Source organism: Tenrec ecaudatus, chromosome 4 (genome assembly GCF_050624435.1).
Source record: "Tenrec ecaudatus isolate mTenEca1 chromosome 4, mTenEca1.hap1, whole genome shotgun sequence".
Classification (NCBI taxonomy): domain Eukaryota; kingdom Metazoa; phylum Chordata; class Mammalia; order Afrosoricida; family Tenrecidae; genus Tenrec; species Tenrec ecaudatus.
The window spans coordinates 60,834,237-60,854,505 of NC_134533.1; the positions used below are offsets into that span (position 1 = coordinate 60,834,237).

Here is a 20,269-nt window from a genome sequence, read left to right on the forward strand (position 1 = left end):
TGTAAAGCATCCTTCCCTAGAGAACTTTATAAAGGAGATAGATTCCACTCTGCCTGTAACCATTGAAGAATACTCCTGCTTAACTCCATGATGAGATAAAGTCCCTGCCAGCCCCAGGAGTCATAAAATATTTGCTGGCGCCTCTCCTTCACTTATCACAATCCCAGTGTGTAGCCCTCTGATTAGACTGCAGCCATTTATAGAGTGCCAACTGTGTGTCAGACAGTTTCTCATTGCTATCGGTGTAGAGCTACAGCAGAGGGATGTATATTAAATAATATATCAAAAAGGCTGAGCTAGGAAGATAGACAATGCACAGTCTAATGGAAGTAGCAGTATGTGAGAAGTGATACATATGAAGGAGAAAACTACAAAAGGGGGGTAGGGAGTATGTTGCAAAGACACAATGAGAGACACGGTGGCCAGGAAAATGACGCTTAAGCAAAGAGATGCAACGGTAGAGGAAGGATGTACATGGGTATACCATATAAAGGGCAGTAACAGAAAGTACCAAGACTCTGAGGCAGAAACCACAAGGCTTGTGTGACTAGGAGCGAATGAATGCAGTATACAAGGACAGATCTAGTAGGGCCTTGCATGTTGTGAGGACTTGAGCGTGTACTCTGGAACAACCGTAGAAGCAGGGAGACCAGTTCAGATTGCTCAGTCATTTTCAGTGCCTTTCTCTTAACACCTAATTATCCACCCCCTCCCCCCCACCTGAAAACTTTGTAGTCTTCGCTGCTAAAACGTGCTTCTAACACTGTTTCAAGCCACCAACATTTCTCAGATCATTACTGTATTCTAAGCAATTAGAAAAATTAATACGGATTTAGCGAAATGAGAAAGGCTGTAGAAGTAGCAGGTTTGGAAGTGGGTGAAGTGTCTGAGCTCCAGTTAGCATCTGAATTGAAGATGTCATTTAAATTTCAATGGAAGTACGAAGTGTAGGCACGCAGAGTCGGAACCTGGGCTCAGGAGGAGTCTGCGTGTTAGTAACTGCCAAGTGCTTGATGGCTGAGTAAAAGTGTGTGGTCCCTTTACCCATAGTCAGAATCGTCTGATGGCAACTGGACTGGTTTGGGACTTCTGGAGAACGGCTGGTTGAAGATATAAATGTGTGAATCATTGAGTCGATACCCCATTCAGTCTTTGGGCTTGTTTCTATTCATACTTCCTTTCTTTCATGGCCACGTCCAATCTCATATCTTTAATCCATAAAAATGACAAAATAGATTAGAAATGAAAGAGATAAGAAATCAAAGATCTATCAATATGATGTGGGAACTGATCCTGACCGAGAAAGGAGAGTCGTCTGCTGATAGAGCACGTAAGAACAAGGCAGAGTCGGGTCGTCTGCGTCGTGGGACGCATGTATGGGTGTGTGGACAAGCACGCCGAAGCCTGGGTTTCATTGTGTGCCCCTCAGCTCCCACTCCCTGCCTGACAGTCAACTGATGTCATGTTCACACCTGAATAACTGCCTCTGTCTCATACTGTAGGAGAATCCAAACCCTCACATGGCATTCCAGAAAGTGCCGCGCCCAACAGAAGGATCCCACTTGCGAGTTCATATTCTCCCTTTCCCAAAGATTAATGAAGCCCGGGTTCAGGAATTAATACAGGAAAACCTTGCTAAGAACCAGAGTGCACCACCTGCCACACGAGTGGAAAAGAAATGTGTTGTGCCAGCAGGTCCACCTGTCGGTATGTATTTGTCTGTCTGTGTGTTTTAAAAGCCAAGTTTTTTTAATTAAGATATGAGACACAAAAAGAAAGGTACACATAGCATAAAGCAAGCATTTTGATGAACTTTCACCAAGTGAATTAACTCACGTCACCAGCCAGTACCTAGCTGGAGAATGAGAAGGTTATCAACACCAGAAAGATTGTTTCACTCCCAGTACCCCACCTAGGGGAGCCATTAACTTAACCTCTAGTGCTAGGTTAGGTTCTTGTTCTTCATCCCAGCTTCATTGAGACATAATTTGTGTTGTCTGAATTTATTTTCGACTTGATTTCTATTTTACCTCTTTGGGTTCTAATATCCTTTGCAATGGCTACACAGAACTCAATGACAAAATTCATAATAAAAAGGTTTATTAAGGAAGTTACCAACTTGTAATGCCAGTGAGAAATGCCCATGGTTGAGTTGTTTAACAGGACATGTTAAAAAGTTCTTTCAGATCTGCAAATATATGTCCAAAGGGGCAAACCAAAGTTTAAGTTCCATGAGTCATTAAATCCCCACTCTAGTAAACCTCAGCCCAAATCAGTCAGCATTACTTCTGTGGTGCAGATGTGCCCTTCCCCAGTTAAGTGCCCAGAGGCACCCTACTCCATAAGCCAGGCTCCTGCACTGTGAACTGTACTGGCTCCATGAGGTGGGGAATCCATCATTCTGTCCCACACTCTGGCTCCTGGCACTGCTGTCGTTCCTCTGATGGCAGAGCTTCCCTCTAGATCCAGGAAGGTCACTCCACAGGGATCTTGGGTCCAGAGGATGGGCTCCACTCCCGAGTCTCGCGGGTCATGAGATCCCTCCTCCTGCTTCTCGAGGGCTTTTATACACAGCAGTATAGCACTCCAGGGAATCCTGTTCGCAGCTCTCCACAGGTGAATCCTATCAGTATGTTCCCCCACCTTCTTACCAGACCCATGTCAGGAAAGGTCATTTGATGGGAGTTAGAGACTGTGGCCAAAAGAGCCACCTTATATAATTCACTACCCCATTAAATTCCCTTAAAGAATCAGGTGATTTTTAAATCTCTCCACAGTAATCAACCATGACCAAACAATTGCTGTTGAATCAGTTCCAGTTTGAGATGATCTCGTGTGTGTCTGTGTGTGCATGCGTGTGTGCGTGTGTCCCCGAGTAGAATTGTGCTCCATAAGGTTTTCATGGGCTTTTATATATTTAGAGGTTGCCAGGTCATCCTTCCCCTGTACCTCTGGTTGACCAGTTGTTTAACAGCTGAGCACATTGACCATTTCTACCACCCAGCAACCCCTTTCAACCATCGCCAATCCCTCTCTCTTAATCTCAGAACATTTTAATCACATACAACAGACACCCAAATAAGACTCATGCCCATTAACAATCATACCCTATTTCTCCCAAGCCACATCCTCCCGGCCCTAAACATGCAGTAGTTTGCTTTCTGCCGGTATAGCTTTGCCTACTTTGGACACTCCATACAAGTAGAATCATAGAAATGGGGTCTTTTGTGACTGGCTCCTTTCATTCAGTGTATTTTCGAGGTCCATTCCCACTGTAACATTAGTACATCATTCCTTTTATGGCTCAGTCGTATTCCATTGTAATGGAGACGTATCACAACCACATTTAGTTGCCCATTTATTCGTTGATAAGCTTTGGGGCTGTCTCTGGTTCTCTGTGATTTTTTTTTACTATTATGCCTATTACTGCTATGAACTTTAGTGTACAGCGTTTGTGTGAGTGTTTTTCAGGTCTCTTGGATGACTACCTCAGACTGGAATGAATGGGTTGGATGGCGCATAACTTGGAGTTGGATAGTTTGAGATACTGCCGGATGTTTTCCAAAGTGGCAGCATCATTTTGCATTCAGCAGCATTGTGTGAGGGGTCCAGGTTCTCCACATCTGCTAATGATGTGGAGCATCTTTTATGTGTTTACTGACCACAGTAAGGGACTCACGCAAGCCGGCTATCCTGAGGACGACACAGAACAAGGCACTGTTTCTTTGTGAGTTGGCTCCAACTCAATGGCAGCTAACACAAGCATCTAACTCATTTGTAGAAATATCTGTTCACATTTTTGGGGGGTCCATTTTTAAATTATTGAATTATAATTTCTCTGTATATTCTGGATCCAAGTTCCATATGAGATAGATGTTTTACACATATTTTCTCCCGTTCCATAGGCTGTCTTCCTCTTACTTTGATATTCCCCCCCCCCCCGGCTATTGAGAGTGAACTGTATTAAAATATCCCATTATAATAATAGAATTGCTTACTGTTGTTTTAATTCCTTTAGTCATTTTCCTTAAATAATTTGATGCTAATTTATTAGCTGCTTGTATATTTACAACTTGTATACCGTCCTTCGTGGTCCCTTGATGAAGTGCCTCTCTTCCGCTCTAACAATGCTTCTTGCCTCCGTGTTGCTCTGGCTGGTGTTGTGCAGCTACACCAGCTCCCCTCTGGGTCCTGTTTATATGGTTTATTTTTTCCACCCGTTTATTCCCATCGCCGAGTTTAAGGTGTCCTTCTTGTAAGCAGTGTCAGTGATAGGGTCAAGGAAAATTTTGTCTGGTTTTAGTCAGTCTTTAATCTAAGTGTGGAGCTTGTATTTATTTGATTAGTGTTTAGCAGTTTCTGGTAGTAATGGCTCTAGTGTAGTTTACTCTTTTGGGTTGTTTATTCCATTTGATCCTCCTGTTGAGTGTTTTCCCTCTCGTCTTTCACTGTCTTTTGGAGTTATAAAGTACTTTTCTAATTCTGTGATTCATCACTGGTGACTTATGATACCCGCATTTGTATAGTTTCACTTGCTTACTCTTCTTTCAGCTCTTTACGTAGAGGCCACAGGATGCTTTCCCTCTGGTCATTTAAGGTCTGCCTAACCAGCGACGTAGCCATCCACCAGAATCAAGCCTCGATCCTCAGCTTTTTGCCAGCCCTCAACATGAACAAATCCCTGAAGGGAAGAGTGGCTGTGAGTTTTGAACTACCTCTCCAGTCTTTCCCCTTCTCTGGAAGTATAGGCCCTCTAAACAATTTTGAGGATGGCGCAGGCCCAGGCAGAGAGTCACTAAGAGTCAGAACCAACTCAATGGCATCTAATAAAAGCAATATCTGTGCTCTTGTAATTCTCATATCTTCACCAAATTCACTGCCAACGAGTTGATTCTGATTCATAGCATGCTTATAGGATGGGGTAGAGCTGCACCTGTTGGTTTCTGAGGCCATGAATCTTTATGGGAATACTCCTACTCTCATAAGGATTTTCAGTCTCAGAAACACACCCAGCAGTTCTATTCTATCCTACAGGGTCGTGGTGAGTCCGAATTGACCCAGTGGCAGTCAGTTTGAGATTTTGTTTTGTTTTGTTTTTAACTCCCCAGAGGGGCCAGAGGACTTATCATTGTTTGGGGCTGGCATTTGAAAGGCAAAGCTTTCAAAGGGAAGCCCTGTGATGTCAAGTGCCCAGAAGCCAGAGTTGTCATCCAGTACCAGACCTCTCACGTTAGAATGTCACAGCTGAGGACTTGGCTCGTCCCTGAGAGACCCTTTTCTGGTTCCAAGTGGAGAATCTTCTCTGGGAGTGAACGCAGTCATATTCGCCAAAGGAAAATAATAGTTTCCTAATGGTAAACAGACACATTATTTTTTAAGCGGATGTCCTAATGGCTCAGACTGAAGAAAATTTCAAATGCCACCAAAGAGATTTAGAAGGAAATATTTATAAATGTAACTTAAACATGTTCCTTGCTCACTAAATTATATGGTATTTGTGGAAACTAAGAAGTTTTCTACACTACACGTAGATTCCTTGTCCAGTCTGTGCCACATGCCTCCCCTCTATTTGTAGGAAGCACCGGTAGCCCACCATTAAGAATGAACATTCGGGCAGAAAGGCCCCGTGAAAGAGTCGGTTCACCCTTCATGACAGACTAGAAAATTGATGTCAGATGATCAAGAATAACTCAAGGAGCAGTGCAAACACCAAGTGATGTCTTTAGTGTAGTCCGTGGTGGTGTTCTGATTTCATATCTGATTCTGATAAAGCAGGATGTGTATATGTCACCATTGAGGGGAACTGCATGATGCATACACAGGACCTCATTATACACTTTCTGCAATTTATGAGCCTGTTACTTTTTCAAAGTAAAATAGTGTCGAAATAATTTGAAGGATACATGGTTTTTATCTTGAAGAAAGGAAAATAATGAGAGAGTGAGAGATCAAGGCATAGTACCTTTAGACTCCAAAGAGCACCCATAAAGTATAAGTTGTCTTTCTTGTTGTGTTAAAAATTACGTGCTACTAAGTCGGAACGGCAGTGTCTGTGTGGGGCTTTGGTAATATGCTTTTAGTTAATTCGCCTGAGAGTTAAGTGTATCATTGGAATTCACCCTGTGACATTCTCAATAAGCAGGTCAGCAGCCTGACACTTCATAACCTGCAATGTAATCAGAATAGTGAAATGGAATATCTTCAGTGCCATTTTAACCAGGGGGAAAAGTACCCTCCAAGTGTTGGTCATACAAACAGTGAAAAACTCATATTCTCCTCGCTTTTGTCGTTGCCAAAGAAGCGTAATTTATTTGTGTTTTCTCTATTTCCTTTCACATTAGTTTCAATAATGGATAAAGTGATGACAGTTTTCAACAGTGCACAGAGACTAGAAGTTGTTAGGAACTGCATCTCATTCATATTTGAAAATAAAACATTGGAGACTGAAAAGGTAATGAAATGCATTTATTATTTCCCTTTTGAGATTACACATATGCTTGCAGATTTCATCTCTTTTCCTTATAAAGTGACCTTTCATTGTGTTGGTCATCTTTTTATGAATCATGCCTAAGATTTAAAATTGTAAACCAAGGTTACTTTGATAGCTGCCAGAGAAGTATTGAAAGTAATTTAATTTTTTTGTCTTCAAACTTAGAAACATTGTTAATTAAACACTACTTTGGCATATTACTAAGATACTTAATATTTTAAATACAATTTAATTTGTTATGAAGAATCTAGTTAGTGTATAATGAATTATATAAACTGTAGTATTCAACTTAAACATGCCTCTTCAAAGAACAAGAGGCCCCCCTCCCCCCATCTTAATTGTTTTTAACATCCAACTAGCTCTTCTTCAGTAGTCTGCTTCTACTGATGCCTTTGCTAGCTGACGTTTAGGATGCATTTAAACTTTCGATGGAGTGTTTACAAGTGGTGTGTTCTCCAGTGGTCCTTTTGGTCACTCGTATCTCTCTTGTCTGCAGACCCTTCCTGCTGCCCTAAGAGCCCTGAAGGGAAAGGCAGCACGACAGTGTCTTACTGATGAACTGGGGTTACATGTCCAGCAAAACCGGGCACTCCTGGACCACCAGCAGTTTGACTATATAATAAGGATGATGAACTGCACTCTACAGGTAATTTCTTGTTCTTTCAAGTGATTTCTCGCATTTGAGAATACTTTCTCATTCCAAACCCCAAAAGATTCAAGAAAAGCTTCCTCTTAAAAGATACTAGATTGTGTCTAGATTGTGTGAATATGAAAAATCATCTCTAAAGCATTTATGTGTGTGTGGTGTGTGAGAGTGTGTGTGTCTGAGTGAGTGTAGTGTATATGTGTGTGAGTGTGTGTGCATCAAAAGCATTTTCCTAACATCTATGCTCAGGTCAACCCTTTATGATCTATTTTCCGTTGTTAACACAAAGGGCAACGAATGATGAGCAAGCTAAGTAATAAATTAATTGCTGGAGTATTTACTTCCAAATGACTTCAAAATATGCCTATGAGCCTCTTACAGAAGTAATCTTCTCATAAAATAATGAAGACCAGCCATCTGTAGGCAACTGGACATCCCCTAGGGTCTCAGGAAGGAGATGAGCCAGTCAGGGTGCAGGGTAGCAATGATGAAAAATACAACTTTCCTCTAGTTCTTAAATGCTTTCTCTGCCCCCCCCCCTGACCCCGCCTATTATCATCCCAATTCTACCTTACAAATCTGGCTAGACCAGAGGATGTACACTGGTACAGATAGAAACTGGAAACACAGGGAATCTAGGGTGGATGATCCCTTCAGGACCAGTGCTGAGAGTGGCAATACTGGGAGGGGGGAGGGGGGAGGAAGGGTGGGTAAGAAAGGGGGAACCGATTATGGGGATCTACATTTAACCTCCTCCCTGGGGGACAGACAACAGAAAAGTGGGTGAAGGGAGACGTTGGCCAGTGTAAGACATGTCAAAATAATAATTTATAAATTATCAAGGGTTCATGAGGGAGGGGGAGCAGGGAGGTATGGGAAAAATGAACTGATACCAAGGGCTTAAGCAGAAAGCAAATGTTTTGAGAATGATAATGGCAGCAAGTGTATAAATGTGCTTGATACAATGGATGGATGTATGGACTGTGATAAGAGTTGTATGAGCCTCCAATAAAATGATTAAATAAAAAAATTTAAAAGTAAAAAAATAATGAAGACCCTAAGTGATGATACACTGAGAGGGTTGAAATGGATGAATTGCACAATGTTTTTTAATTGTTTAACATAAAACTGGTGGTCTGCTCTGTAAACCTTCACCTAAATCACAATAAGAAAGTTTAAAATAACAAGGCAGACCCAATTTGGGGAAGCAAATAATCTGACTATCCTGTCTCCTTGTTAGCTATTCTTTTTTCTAAATAATTTTATTGGGAGCTCTTACAGGTATTATAACAATCCATAATTCAGTTAGATCAAGCATAATTTTACAGTTGCTCCCACCATGAATTTCAACACATTTTCCTTCTTGATCTACTTGATTCTACCCCCATCCTGTTCCCAGGAACCCCTATTATTATTATATTATTCTTTGTTAGCTATTCTATGACGTTGGAATCATGGTCACTAGAGATAATGTAAAAATCCTTTCCAAGTCTACTACAGAAGGAGAAAGTAGAATTAAATATTAAGATTTTAAAGATCACCTATGTAGCTATAGAGAAAGTAATCAAAATATATGTTAAAACTGGTAAATTGGAAAAGTAACAGGGTATATAATACAATTTAACAGGGTGAATAATAAAATTTGGAAACACAAAAGTGTAAGAGTGACCAACATAGGCCTGAGCGGAAGAGTGGGACTTTGCCTTTCTAGATATCAAAAATGAATTTAAGATTGTAATAATTAAGACAGGGTGCTGCTGGCACATCCATATACAAATTGACCAGTGGAGCAGAACAGAGCACCTAGAAACAGACTCACGCATATAAGAAACCGTGATTGCTGACAGAGTTGCCATATCCCGTCACTGGTGAAAAGATGGGTGAAATAATAAGCAATATAGACTCAGTTGGGTCATCACGTACATTTAATATATGATGCACACAAAATCTGCACAGACCTCACACCACAAACAAAAATCCGTTCCATATGGATTAAAATCTTAAGTACGAAAAACCAAACTATGAAACTTTTTGAACACAAAATGAGACATATCTTTATGACTCCAGGATGGGGGAAGATTTGTTAAGCCATGAATAATGCCAAATTACATTTGATTACATTCAAATTTAAAAGCTGTGTTCATCAAAGATAACCTAAAGGAAATGAAAACGCAGACCCCAGAGAGAGATGCGTCCACAGCACCTACCAGCCACAGATGACAACGAACCTGTACAAATCACCAAGAAAGGGTAAATAAGACAGTTCTTAAGTGAGGGAAAGGCTTAAGCAAGGATCTCAGAAAAGAAACTAACTCGGATAATAAGCGTATAAAAATACATGTGAAAAAGTGAGCATTTAATGTACCAGTGATTAGAAAAATACAGCCTGGCACCACGATGAGTTAACCTATTACACGAACTCTGTGGCAAGAAAGAGCCTCGGTGGCATAGTGCCTACAAGCTGGGCCGTGTTCCGCAAGGTCCCCAGTTCCGATCCACCAGCTGCTCCGAGGAAGACAGGGCTTTCTACTCTTGCAAACAGCCACCGTCTCCGAAACTCACAGGGGCCGTTCTACCCTGCCCTATGGGATGCGGCGAGTTGGCATCGACCTGATGGCAGTGGGTTTTACTTGTCAAGAAGCAAGCCTGGTGGCACTGTGGGTCAAAGCCCTTGGCTGCCAAATGAAAAGGTCTTCTACTGAACCCACCAGTTGCTTCACAGTAGAAAGATGTGGCTGAGTGCTTCTGTAACAACTCACCGCTTTGGAAACCCTCCGGGGCGGTTCTGCTTAGTCCGGTAGGGTCCAACTTTGAGTTGGAATTCATTTGACAGCAATGAGCTTGATTGTGGGTTGCTGTCTGGCAAGCATTTAAAACTCTGAGAGATCGAGTGTTGCCAACGTTATAGAGCAAATGAAGTATATAGCTAATGTTGGCAAGAGTGGAAATGGTACAGCTATCAAACTTGCATATATTTTATGTCTTAGGGACTGCAGATAGAGTTTCTTCAAAAAGCATATTTGTCTTCTCAAGCCCCATTTCACAGTATCTTTCTCAGAAATTCTTGCTTAATATCTGCAGTGGTTCAATCTAGCATCAAAATTATAATGACGAGCCGTTTTTAGATTACATCGGGAATTGATAAGTAGGAGGTGAGTCACCCTTACTGGAAATATAGTCTTTCTTTAGAGTATAAAAGACTAATTAAAACAATACTTTATCATAGCAAAAATGGACAGCACCCAAAATGTTAACCAGTTGGATGTTGATTAAAATATTATGGTACAGTTCTTCTTAGGAATGCTGTTATCTGCTAAAAAGAAAGTATATTTACTGATATGAAAGAATTCCACTAATTATTCTGGCAAGGAGGAAGTTCAATAAATTCAGTAAAAATATTTTTCTCTGTATATGTACGTATACATCATAGTAAAATCTGGAAGAATGTGTACACTATATCTTTCATAATGGTTCTCACTGGGAAAGATGATGGGAACATGTTTTCCTTCCAATTTGAATCCTTAAACATTATAAAAGCTATAACAAGCATTTACTACTTTCATAATAAAAATTATTTTCATTTTTGTTGAAAGTTAATGAAAGCCCTTATGAGAAGAATAAACATAATAAATACATTCTGAGAAAAGCCCGTGTCTTCTGTTACTTCCCTGTTCCAGAGAATGCAGGAGTAGGACTTGTGGACCAATTCCCTTTCTGTACATAAAACAGATCTGTGCTTCATTCCAGCTCGTTATATAAAGGTCCTTGTCAGTTACAAATGGGCTCAGATGTCATATTCCTATTTTAATGTGTTATTTATTGCTCACTTGGGATTTATACCTAGGTTCTTGTTATAACAACGTGCTTGTGGGGATTTAACATGACATTCTGAACATTTTTTACAAAAGCATTGAGTTTCAAGACAGAGAAGCCAAACATCTGTGTTGATGGTTTAAGAATGAAACATTAATGAAATGAACTAATTTTTAGATAGTGGTTCAAAACTTCAGTGAGTTTTGCTTTTCGTGACCTAAAAGTTATTCCCTTTCCTGTCCTCAAGGGAAAATGAAATAGAACATGAGTACTGCCAAGGGTCCATACTATTTATCAGGTTCTTTCAATGCCAAGATAATTTTTTTAAAGCACTGTTTTACAGAGGTTATAGATTATGCTTACATATTGTCTCATTTCAAAAAACTGATCATAATTTAGTATTCTTTTTAACTGAGAGCACTAAAGGTCTATTTTCTAAAATTACCTTTTAAAACAAACACTGTGTTTTAGCTAATATAGGATTAATTTTTTTATCTGCCAACATTTAACTAGGATTTTTAAACAATAGTTTGGTTTTTATATATTTTTTCATTAAAAACCCAACAAAGTTCTTCATTGTCAGCATTTTGATAGTCTCCATCCTTTGAGTGGCTTTTCCATGAAAATGGGAATTAATTTCTTTTTTAATTTTTAAGAAAACCTAAAATTTGATATTTTGTTTTCTCCAGAAAAGGAAATCTCTTGTATGCCCCTCTCCTCTTCTTGAGAAAAGAACGACAGGAAACCAGAGTCCCAGATATTTAACAGTTGAGAAATATGGATTTATGACCACAATTAAGCTTTGTCCCTAAATAAGATTAAGCTTTGTCCCTAAATAAGAAGAGATGGTTGAACCTGAGAGATGTGTATCAGGATCAGACACTGGAAAAGGAATAAAATAATCCCTTTTCTGTAACATAACTTTGCCTGCCTATACTTGCCTATGAAATAAATAATTGTGAATGCTTTCTGGAGCAATGCATTCTCAATATAGACAATTCCTGTGGGTTAAGTTCACTGAAGTGTGAACTCAAAATTTAAAAACCATCAAATATACAATGAAATGAACCAATATGAATTAGTGTTGACAGAAGCAATCAGAGCAGATTTAGGCCCCCAAAGGTTTATGTATTATAATGATTTAATTTTATCAAAGGATAATTTAAATGTTTAGATAAATGAGTAAATTAAAAATAAGCAAAGGTACTAACAAAAATATATTTAAATTATATAGTCAATAAGAATAAAAATGTAATAGATATGGAAGAATAAATATTGTTAAGTTGTCATTCCTCCATAAATTATAGATTGAATACAACCCCAGTAAAAATGTCAGCAATGTTGTTGTATTGAATACCATGAAAGTGAACAAAGTGCTCTGCGTGCCCACAGGTGATAATTTTAGCAGAAAGAACATGGATAGGTGGAAGCAAATCCATGCCTAGCAGAGATATCTCTTATAAGAAGAACAAAATGTTGCCCCTTCAATGAAGGTTCTAGTACAATTCAGTCCCCTTGTTAGAGTGGCTGGTTCCCCTAGGAAAGGGGAGTATATCAGTGATCGATTGTGGTACTCAATAATGCCTGTGGTGACGTCCTTAATTAGTCACTGGGAATCTGCCACCCTGGCCACTTCTTCTTAGACACCTTGTGCAACGTCAGAATTGCTAGGGAGAGAAGTTGGCAGTCAATAAACATGTCATCTTGTCTATTTAACTAAAATGTTCCTCTACTGAGGTTGCTCTTTGGTAAGCATTCATATGGGATATCAATATTTTCACACTATGTTCTCATCCGTAGAAGGCCATCCACATACTCTCTCCCCAGACCTCATTTTTAATAATTTCTTAGTGTATTTTTTCCAAGTCATGGATCATCCCTAAGAACATTAGCCACTGCCCATAAACTAAGTGCATCACTACCTCTGCTTATCTCTCCTTCCAGACAAAATCAACAATTCATTGTCCCGTTCAGTTCTTCCCACCAGCATGATTGTCTTTCAGAGTGATCCCAGAGTGGAGCTAAAGTACGTTAACCATCACCTCTTAAGTATGGAAATGAAGCCCAGGTTGTCCATCTCCAGCCAACTGGAAGGGCACTCTCCATAGGTCAGAGTCAAGAGAAACAAGTGCAGTTGGAGTATAGGCCACCGGCATACGGGAGGGGCACTTGTTCTTACAACTCCTGCCTACAGGGCCTATTTTGGTCAATTTTATATATCTTACTTCATGATCGTGGAGTGCTCTGTATACATCTAAATTGATAGCATGGGGTTGTTGTTAGGTGCTGTCAATTCCAATTTTGATTCATGGCAACCCCATGTGACAGAGAAAATCTCTTCCATAGGATTTTGAAGGCTGTAACTTTTATGGGAGCAAGTAACCTAGTCTTTCTCCCATAGAACTGGTGAGTGAGTTCAAACTACTAACCTGTTTAGCACCTGAGCCCTTGACCACTGTACCACTGACTACTTTTCCATGATGGGTAGCTCAGGCTACACGGGAACTCAATGGCCTTGAGTCTGTTCTTTGCTAGGGTCCTGCAGGACGCTGGAAGCTGTTTCTTAAAGAATAGTCATTTGTAAAGGATGACATAGTCTTCCTCCAAAAAGTTTCTGACTCTAGAGCAGTGGTTCTCAACCTTCCTAATGCCACACCCCTTAATACAGTTCCTCATGCTGTGGTGACCCTCCCCAACCATAAAGTTATTTTCCTTGTTACTTCATAACTGTAATTTTGCTACTGTTGTGAAGTAGGCGACCCCTGTGAAAGGGTCATTTGACCCCCCCAAAGGAGGCTTGACCCACAGGTTGAGAACTGCTGCCCTAGAGTGATCTCAGCAGAATGGCACAATAGACAGCTTCAAAGCCCTGTCCCTCCAAAGAAATGTTGAGAAACAAACAGAAAAGTTTATAACCACCATTTTCAGAACCCTGGAAACATCTATTTCAGTCCTGGACACATTTATAATTAAATAGCAAACATTGACTATCCGTAAGGTGAATCATTGCTAATTATTTCGTTGTCTCTGCTGTCTGCCATAGGAACCATGCCCATGTTTTCTGTAAGTGTGAAATGCTACCATTTGTCTACTGCCACCCCAAAATCGATCATCCACACTGAAGTCCGGGTGATCGTTCGACGACAGCATTTACTGCTGTCAGTTACTCCTGGCCTGCAGAAAGCAGTCACCAGAGGATGCTTTTCCCACTGCTGTCGAGTCGGTGCTAGCTCATAGCTAGTGATCATACAGGATAGAGTAGAACTACCCCAGAGGGTTTTGAAGGCTGTATATCTTTCTCCAGTGGAGTGGCTGGGTTTGAACTACTGAACTTACAGTTAACAGTCTAATGCTTAACCCTTTGTACTACCAGGCTCTTTTATTGATGCCACACTCTTTATTTTTTAATCATCTTATTAGGGGCTCATACAACTCTTATCACAATCCATACATCCATCAATTGTATAAAGCACATTTGTACATTCATTGCCCTCATCATTCTCAAAACATTTGCTCTCCACTTAAGCCCCTGGCATCAGGTTCTCATTTTTTCCCCTCTGTCCCCGCTTCCCCCTCCCTCAGGAACCCTTGACAATTTATAAATTATTATTTTGTCATATCTTGCCCTGTCCGACGTCTCCCTTCACCCACTTTGCTGTTGTCCACCCCCCAGGGAGGAGGTTACGTGTAGATCCTTGTAATCACTTCCCCCTTTCCAACCCACCCTCCCTCTACCCTCCCAGTATCGCCCCTCATACCACTGGTCCTGAAGGGATCATTTGCCCTGGATTCCCTGTGTTTCTAGCCTATCTGTACCAGTGTACATCCTCTGGTCTAGCCAGACTTGCAAGGTAGAATTGGGATCATGGAGAGGGGCAGGCGAGGAAGCATTTAGGAACTAGAAGAAAGTTGTATTTTTCATCATTGCTACATCACACCCTGACTGGCTCATCTCCTCCCCGAGACCCTTCTGTAAAGGGATGTCCAGTTGCCTACAGATGAGCTTTGGCTCTCCACTCCACACTCCCCACCTCATTCACTATGGTAAGATTTTTTGTTATGATGATGCCTGATACCTGATCTCTTCGGTACCTCATGATCACACAGGCTGGTGTGCTTCTTCCATGTGGGCTTTGTTGCTTCTGAGCTAGATGTCCGCTTGTTTACCTTCAAGCCTTTAAGACCTCAGACACTATCTCTTTTGATAGCCAGGCACCATCAGCTTTCTTCACCACATTTGCTTATTCACCTGCTTTGTCTTCAGTGATTGTGTCGGGAAGGTGAGCATCACAGAATGCCAATTTAATAGAAGAAAGTATTCTTGCATTGAGGGAGTACTTGAGTGGAAGCCCAATGCCCTTCTGCTACCTTAATATTAACCTATAAATATATGCACATAGATCTATTTCCCCGTCCTCATAGATAAATATATTTGCAATGTACATGTCTTTATCTAGACCTCTATAAATGCCCTTTGCCTCCCAGCTCTTTCCTCTATTTCCCTTGACTTTCCTCCTGTCCCACTATCATGCTCAGTCCCCACCTGGGTTTCAGCAGTTCCTCTTGGTTACATTACCCTTATCCCTAGTGTATTTCACAACCTTCACAAAGGAAATATCCTTCCTAACCTTCCAAGGAAAGAGAGAGAGTGAGTAAGCAGATGTTACCATAACACGCTCTCTATAGAACTGGAATCTTACTGAGCCTGCTTAAGACAGCAGTTTGAACCTGCAAGCTGCTCCACCGGAGAAAGATGAGACAACTTTGGTATAAAGTCTACAGCCTCAGAAACCTACAGCCTCAGAAACCAACAGTGGCAGCTCTACTCTTGAACTATAGGGTCACGTAGAGTTGCTATGAATTGGAATTGACTGGATGGCAGTGAGTTGTAGGTTAGGCATTGGGCTGCTAACACAAAGTCAGCAGTTCAAACCCACCAGCTTCCCTAAGGGATAAAGATGAAGCTATCTGCTCCCCTAAAGATTTAGAGCCTTGGAAATCCTGTACAAGGTCACTGTGCGTCAGAATCAGCTCGATGGTAGTGAATTTTAAGCCTTTAAGAGGGGTGCTAATTAAATGTGTTAGGCCACTTGAAGTTTTCAACTTTTTTATTCTCTTATTTTTCAATTTTGTATAATTTCTATTCCTATGTATATATTAAAGTTTTTATTCACCTTTCTTTACTGTATCTAATTTTCCATTAATTCCAGAAATTTTTTTGTTCTCAGACATTTTAGTTTTCATCTCTAAAAGCTCAATATGAGTCCTTTACTTAACTTGCATGGGTCTCAACTTTTTCAATGTGGGCAGTAGAGTCATAGTAACGATTTTAATGTGCTGGTCTCCAATTCTAACAGCTGTGTCTGTTTCAGTAGGTTTTCTGTTTATTATAGGTAGTGTTTTTCTGCTTCTTTTCATACCTGGTAATTTTTTAAAATTATAATCCAGACATTGTGACTTTTACCTAGTTGAATGCTGGATATTTTTACATTCTTATACCTATGTTTAAGCTTTTGCTGGAGGGCAGGAGGTATGGGATGCAATCAAGTTCCTTAGAAATACTTTGATACTTTTGAGTCTTTTAAGATTTAAATCCAGAGTAATGCTCAGTCCAGAGCATTCCTTACTAAGGCAAGCTGTCAGGTAAGTGTTGAACTGCTGAGCACAGAGTTGGCTATTCAAAGCATCACTGGCTTTGGGTAAGAAAGAGGAGGCTATTTACTCCCATTAAAATTTCCAGCTCTGGAAACACTATGTGGGGTAACCGTGATTGGGAACCAACTCAATGGCAGTGGGTTTGATTGGGAGTGGGGGGTAGCAGGAGTTACTACGGCAAGACCATTCTGTGTACTCTGCCCAATAATTGTGAATCATAAGGTCCAGTGGTCTTGTAGGAACCACCAGTATTCCTAGCCCCGTGTGAGTGCTAATCGAGGTAGGTGATGCATTGTTACCTCTGATCCTTTCAGGCCAGTATTTCTGCAGCCTTAGGTAGATGTCTTACCAGTACACATATTGCATGTATTTCACTGAATAGTTGTGCACTATTCAGTACCTGGCTAAATACTTGAAGCGGGTCCTCTGCATATCTCCAATGCTCTTTCTCTGGTCTCCTCTCTCGCCTCTCTAGCACTCTGCTTTTCTGTAGTATGTACTCTACCTACCTTCACCTCTAATAACTGTCACCTTCATATCATCAACTCAGAGAATCTTCCAGGCTTTACCTACCTTACGTTCCCTGTGCCATTGCTAGGAACTCTTTCAAGGCAGTCAGTTTCCTTAAGTTTGGAATGCAAGAGAAAAATTACTTCAGGTGGCATGCTGAACCTAACTTCTGAGTACTGTACATGTGACTAGTGCAAATTGTGATGTGCTGTAGATGTAGAAAGAACCCTGGTTGCACAGTGGTTACACATTGGGCTCCTATCTGCAAGGTCAGCAGTTTGAGACCACCACCCCCCCCCCACCGGAATAGAGACAGGGCTTTTCTACTCCCCCAGTAAACATGTACAAGCGTCGGAAACTCTCGGGGGCCACTCTGCCCTGTCTTACACGGTCACTACAAGTCAGTATTGACTCCAGGGCAGGGAGTTGAGTTGAATGCTCATAAAATGAACAGCAGGTTTTAAAGGAGTGTCAAATATCTCACTAATTATTTTATATTGATTACAAGTAGAAATTACTGTAATTTTGCATGTGTTGGGTTGAATAAAATACATCATGGTATTATATTACACCTGTTTTTGTTTGTTTGTTTTTGTTTTCTACTTATTAAAATGGGGCTACTAGAAAATTTTAGGTTACAAATATTTTCATAATATTTCTGTTGGATATCATTGCTCTAGAATTCCACATTCAAACCTCAACCAAAGATCCTCAGTCACTTTGCGGTTGTTTCATTTCCCTTTGACCCTGAGGGTAGAATACTTGGAGGAGTGAGGGGGACAATTGAGTACATCCAAGCCCTTGTAGAGATTTAGCTTCTTAACGCTGGAACCAACTAGTTCCATCCCAAGCTAGTAACCCTTTGCGTCTGTAACCAATGTCTGCCTCACGCTTCAGGGAACTCCACTCGGTATGAATCTAACCGCAAAATTTGGCTGGCTGAACTTTCGGTTGGCGTTAGGAGCCTAGAATTAACGATACTCTTAAAAGGGGTGAGGAAAATGAACGGTGTACAGACAGTAAAGTGGTGCATTTTAGAGGACCTTCCCCCACTCCTCCTCCCCTGACCCTCACAGCATGACCTCCATGTGTCAGCAGGAGCCTGGCAAGGAAACCTCTACAACTTGTTTCAGAGTCAAGAAATGTGTCTCCTTTTGTGTAACTTTTCATTCTCTGAAGCTATTTTGCTCAAATAACCCTTGCAGGTTCCGATTTTATTACCATAAAAAACCGTTGTCATTATGTCCCTGTGCACGAATAATTAAATGTGGAGTGAAACACGAGAGGCCTCAAAGTTATCTTTACTTTTTCCACCAACTTCGTAAAGCCCCTCACTTCCAGCTGTGTTTTCAGAAAGTCTCGTCTCCCCCTAAAATCTGCTTCAGAGTAGCCAAAATTATTCCACTGGATTTAAATCGCTTAGCCTCTCCATTGTGGACTGCAGCTCTGGCCTTGGTTGTGTTGTTGTTGTTGTTGTTGTTAATTAGGCTGTATTTCAGATCCGGTTTTAAAGTTTGAAGCATAATAATGTTTCTATCATTGATGCTTCAAAAGGAGCCCCTGTGGCTTAGTGATTATGTGTTGGGCTTCTAACCACAAGGTCCGTTCAAAACCACTAGTCACCCCGAGGGAGAAAGACAAGGCTTTTACTCCCATCAAGAGTTACAGTCTCAGAAACCTTCAAGGGCAATTCCTACCCTGTTCTATAGGGTCACTATGAGCCAGAGTCAACTTGATGGCAGTAAGAGTTAATATATCAAACAGATGTTCAGTCGAGGTTTTGATTATTGCTATGGTCTCTTGAGATTCAGCTCCTTGAAAATGAGGTAATTCTAGAACACTCCCAGTGTAGTGTGGGCTGTCTCACGTATGTATTGAACCTAACATAGTGTCCTGCAAACTGTGGGACTAGCTTCTGGAATGCACCCGTGTTGCCAAAATATGTGTAGAGAATATTTTCCTAGATGGCCACCAAAAGTGGCATTCTTTTTCTTGATAAACATTTAGTAATTGAGTCCATTAAAGTCATAATTGGGGCAGGGGCGGGCAGGGGAAGACGGAAACAAATAAGAAATAAAACATCAAGGTGCTTAACTTCACCGATTCCAAGCGAGTTCACAGTCTATTCCCCATCAGCTCAGCTCAAATGACCATCCTTTGAAAAGCTTTCGTGATTGCTGTGTGGATCACTCCCTCTTCTCTGGTCCCATAGCACCTCTGTTAACTCCACTGAACAGGCTGATTTGCAGTAGTTCTCGCTAGCCCTACCTAAATCCCATTAGCTTGTGTAATCCCTTTGAAAACAGCAGTTTCTATGGTAGAAACCGCATGCACTTCTTCAGTTTGTAGGCACTCGACCAATATTTGCTTGTTGGAAAAGTCAAGACATAGTGTGGACATGAAACAAGATACTTTCAGACTGTACCTGTGGAAGTTGATTGAAGTCTACCCACCAGCTGCTCGGCGGGAGGAAGGAAAGAAAGGCCATCTGTTCCCATAAAGATTTACAGTCTCAGAAAGTCTATATGATGTCACTATGAATTGGAATTGACTCAATGACAGTGGCTTGGATTTGGGTTTCTAATATAAAATCTAATCTTAACACTTTGATACTCTTCTCTAACTCCCAGGACAAAGACAATATATACTAATATGACCATCAAGGGCATGAATGGGCTGACCCTTCCGTACCACATCTGTGGCCTGTCTAACCACATCTTGCTCATGCTCCCTATAAGCTACCTGACACGTGATCATTTCTTCTACCTGCAATATTTTTCTTAAATCTCTTTTATCCACTTGTCTTCTACTCATCTTTCTGATGTATTTAAAAGATCATGTTAGACTTTACTTAGGTCAAAATATATGGGCAGGTAGTATTTTTCCTGCTACCGACAATCATTAATCTGTATTACTATTAATATCTGCCTCTCTCACTGAGTATAAGTCCCATGGAACAATCTCCATTTTCTTTTTTCACCATCAAATTCCTACTACAGAACACAGCTCATAGAAAAACGCTGATCTCAGAATATAATTGTAAACTGAATCGTTAAATGGGTAAGTTCAGTTTACATTCTGTTTTTACATGAGTCCTTATTATTTGAGGATAATCAGTACTAAGCAATTTTAATCATATGCAGATCTTAAGAAAC

General features: G+C 40.7%; 1 protein-coding gene across 3 annotated transcripts in view; it reads left to right on the forward strand.

The window, feature by feature from the left end:
* Positions 1-20,269, forward strand: part of SBF2 (SET binding factor 2) — a 384,097-nt gene that overhangs the window by 227,681 nt on the left and 136,147 nt on the right. For all 3 annotated transcript variants that reach the window (XM_075546087.1, XM_075546088.1, XM_075546089.1), the window contains 3 exons: positions 1,503-1,707; positions 6,342-6,451; positions 6,987-7,136. In XM_075546087.1, coding sequence (XP_075402202.1) covers positions 1,503-1,707; positions 6,342-6,451; positions 6,987-7,136 — 465 coding nt within the window. The remainder of the gene's footprint in view (positions 1-1,502; positions 1,708-6,341; positions 6,452-6,986; positions 7,137-20,269) is intronic.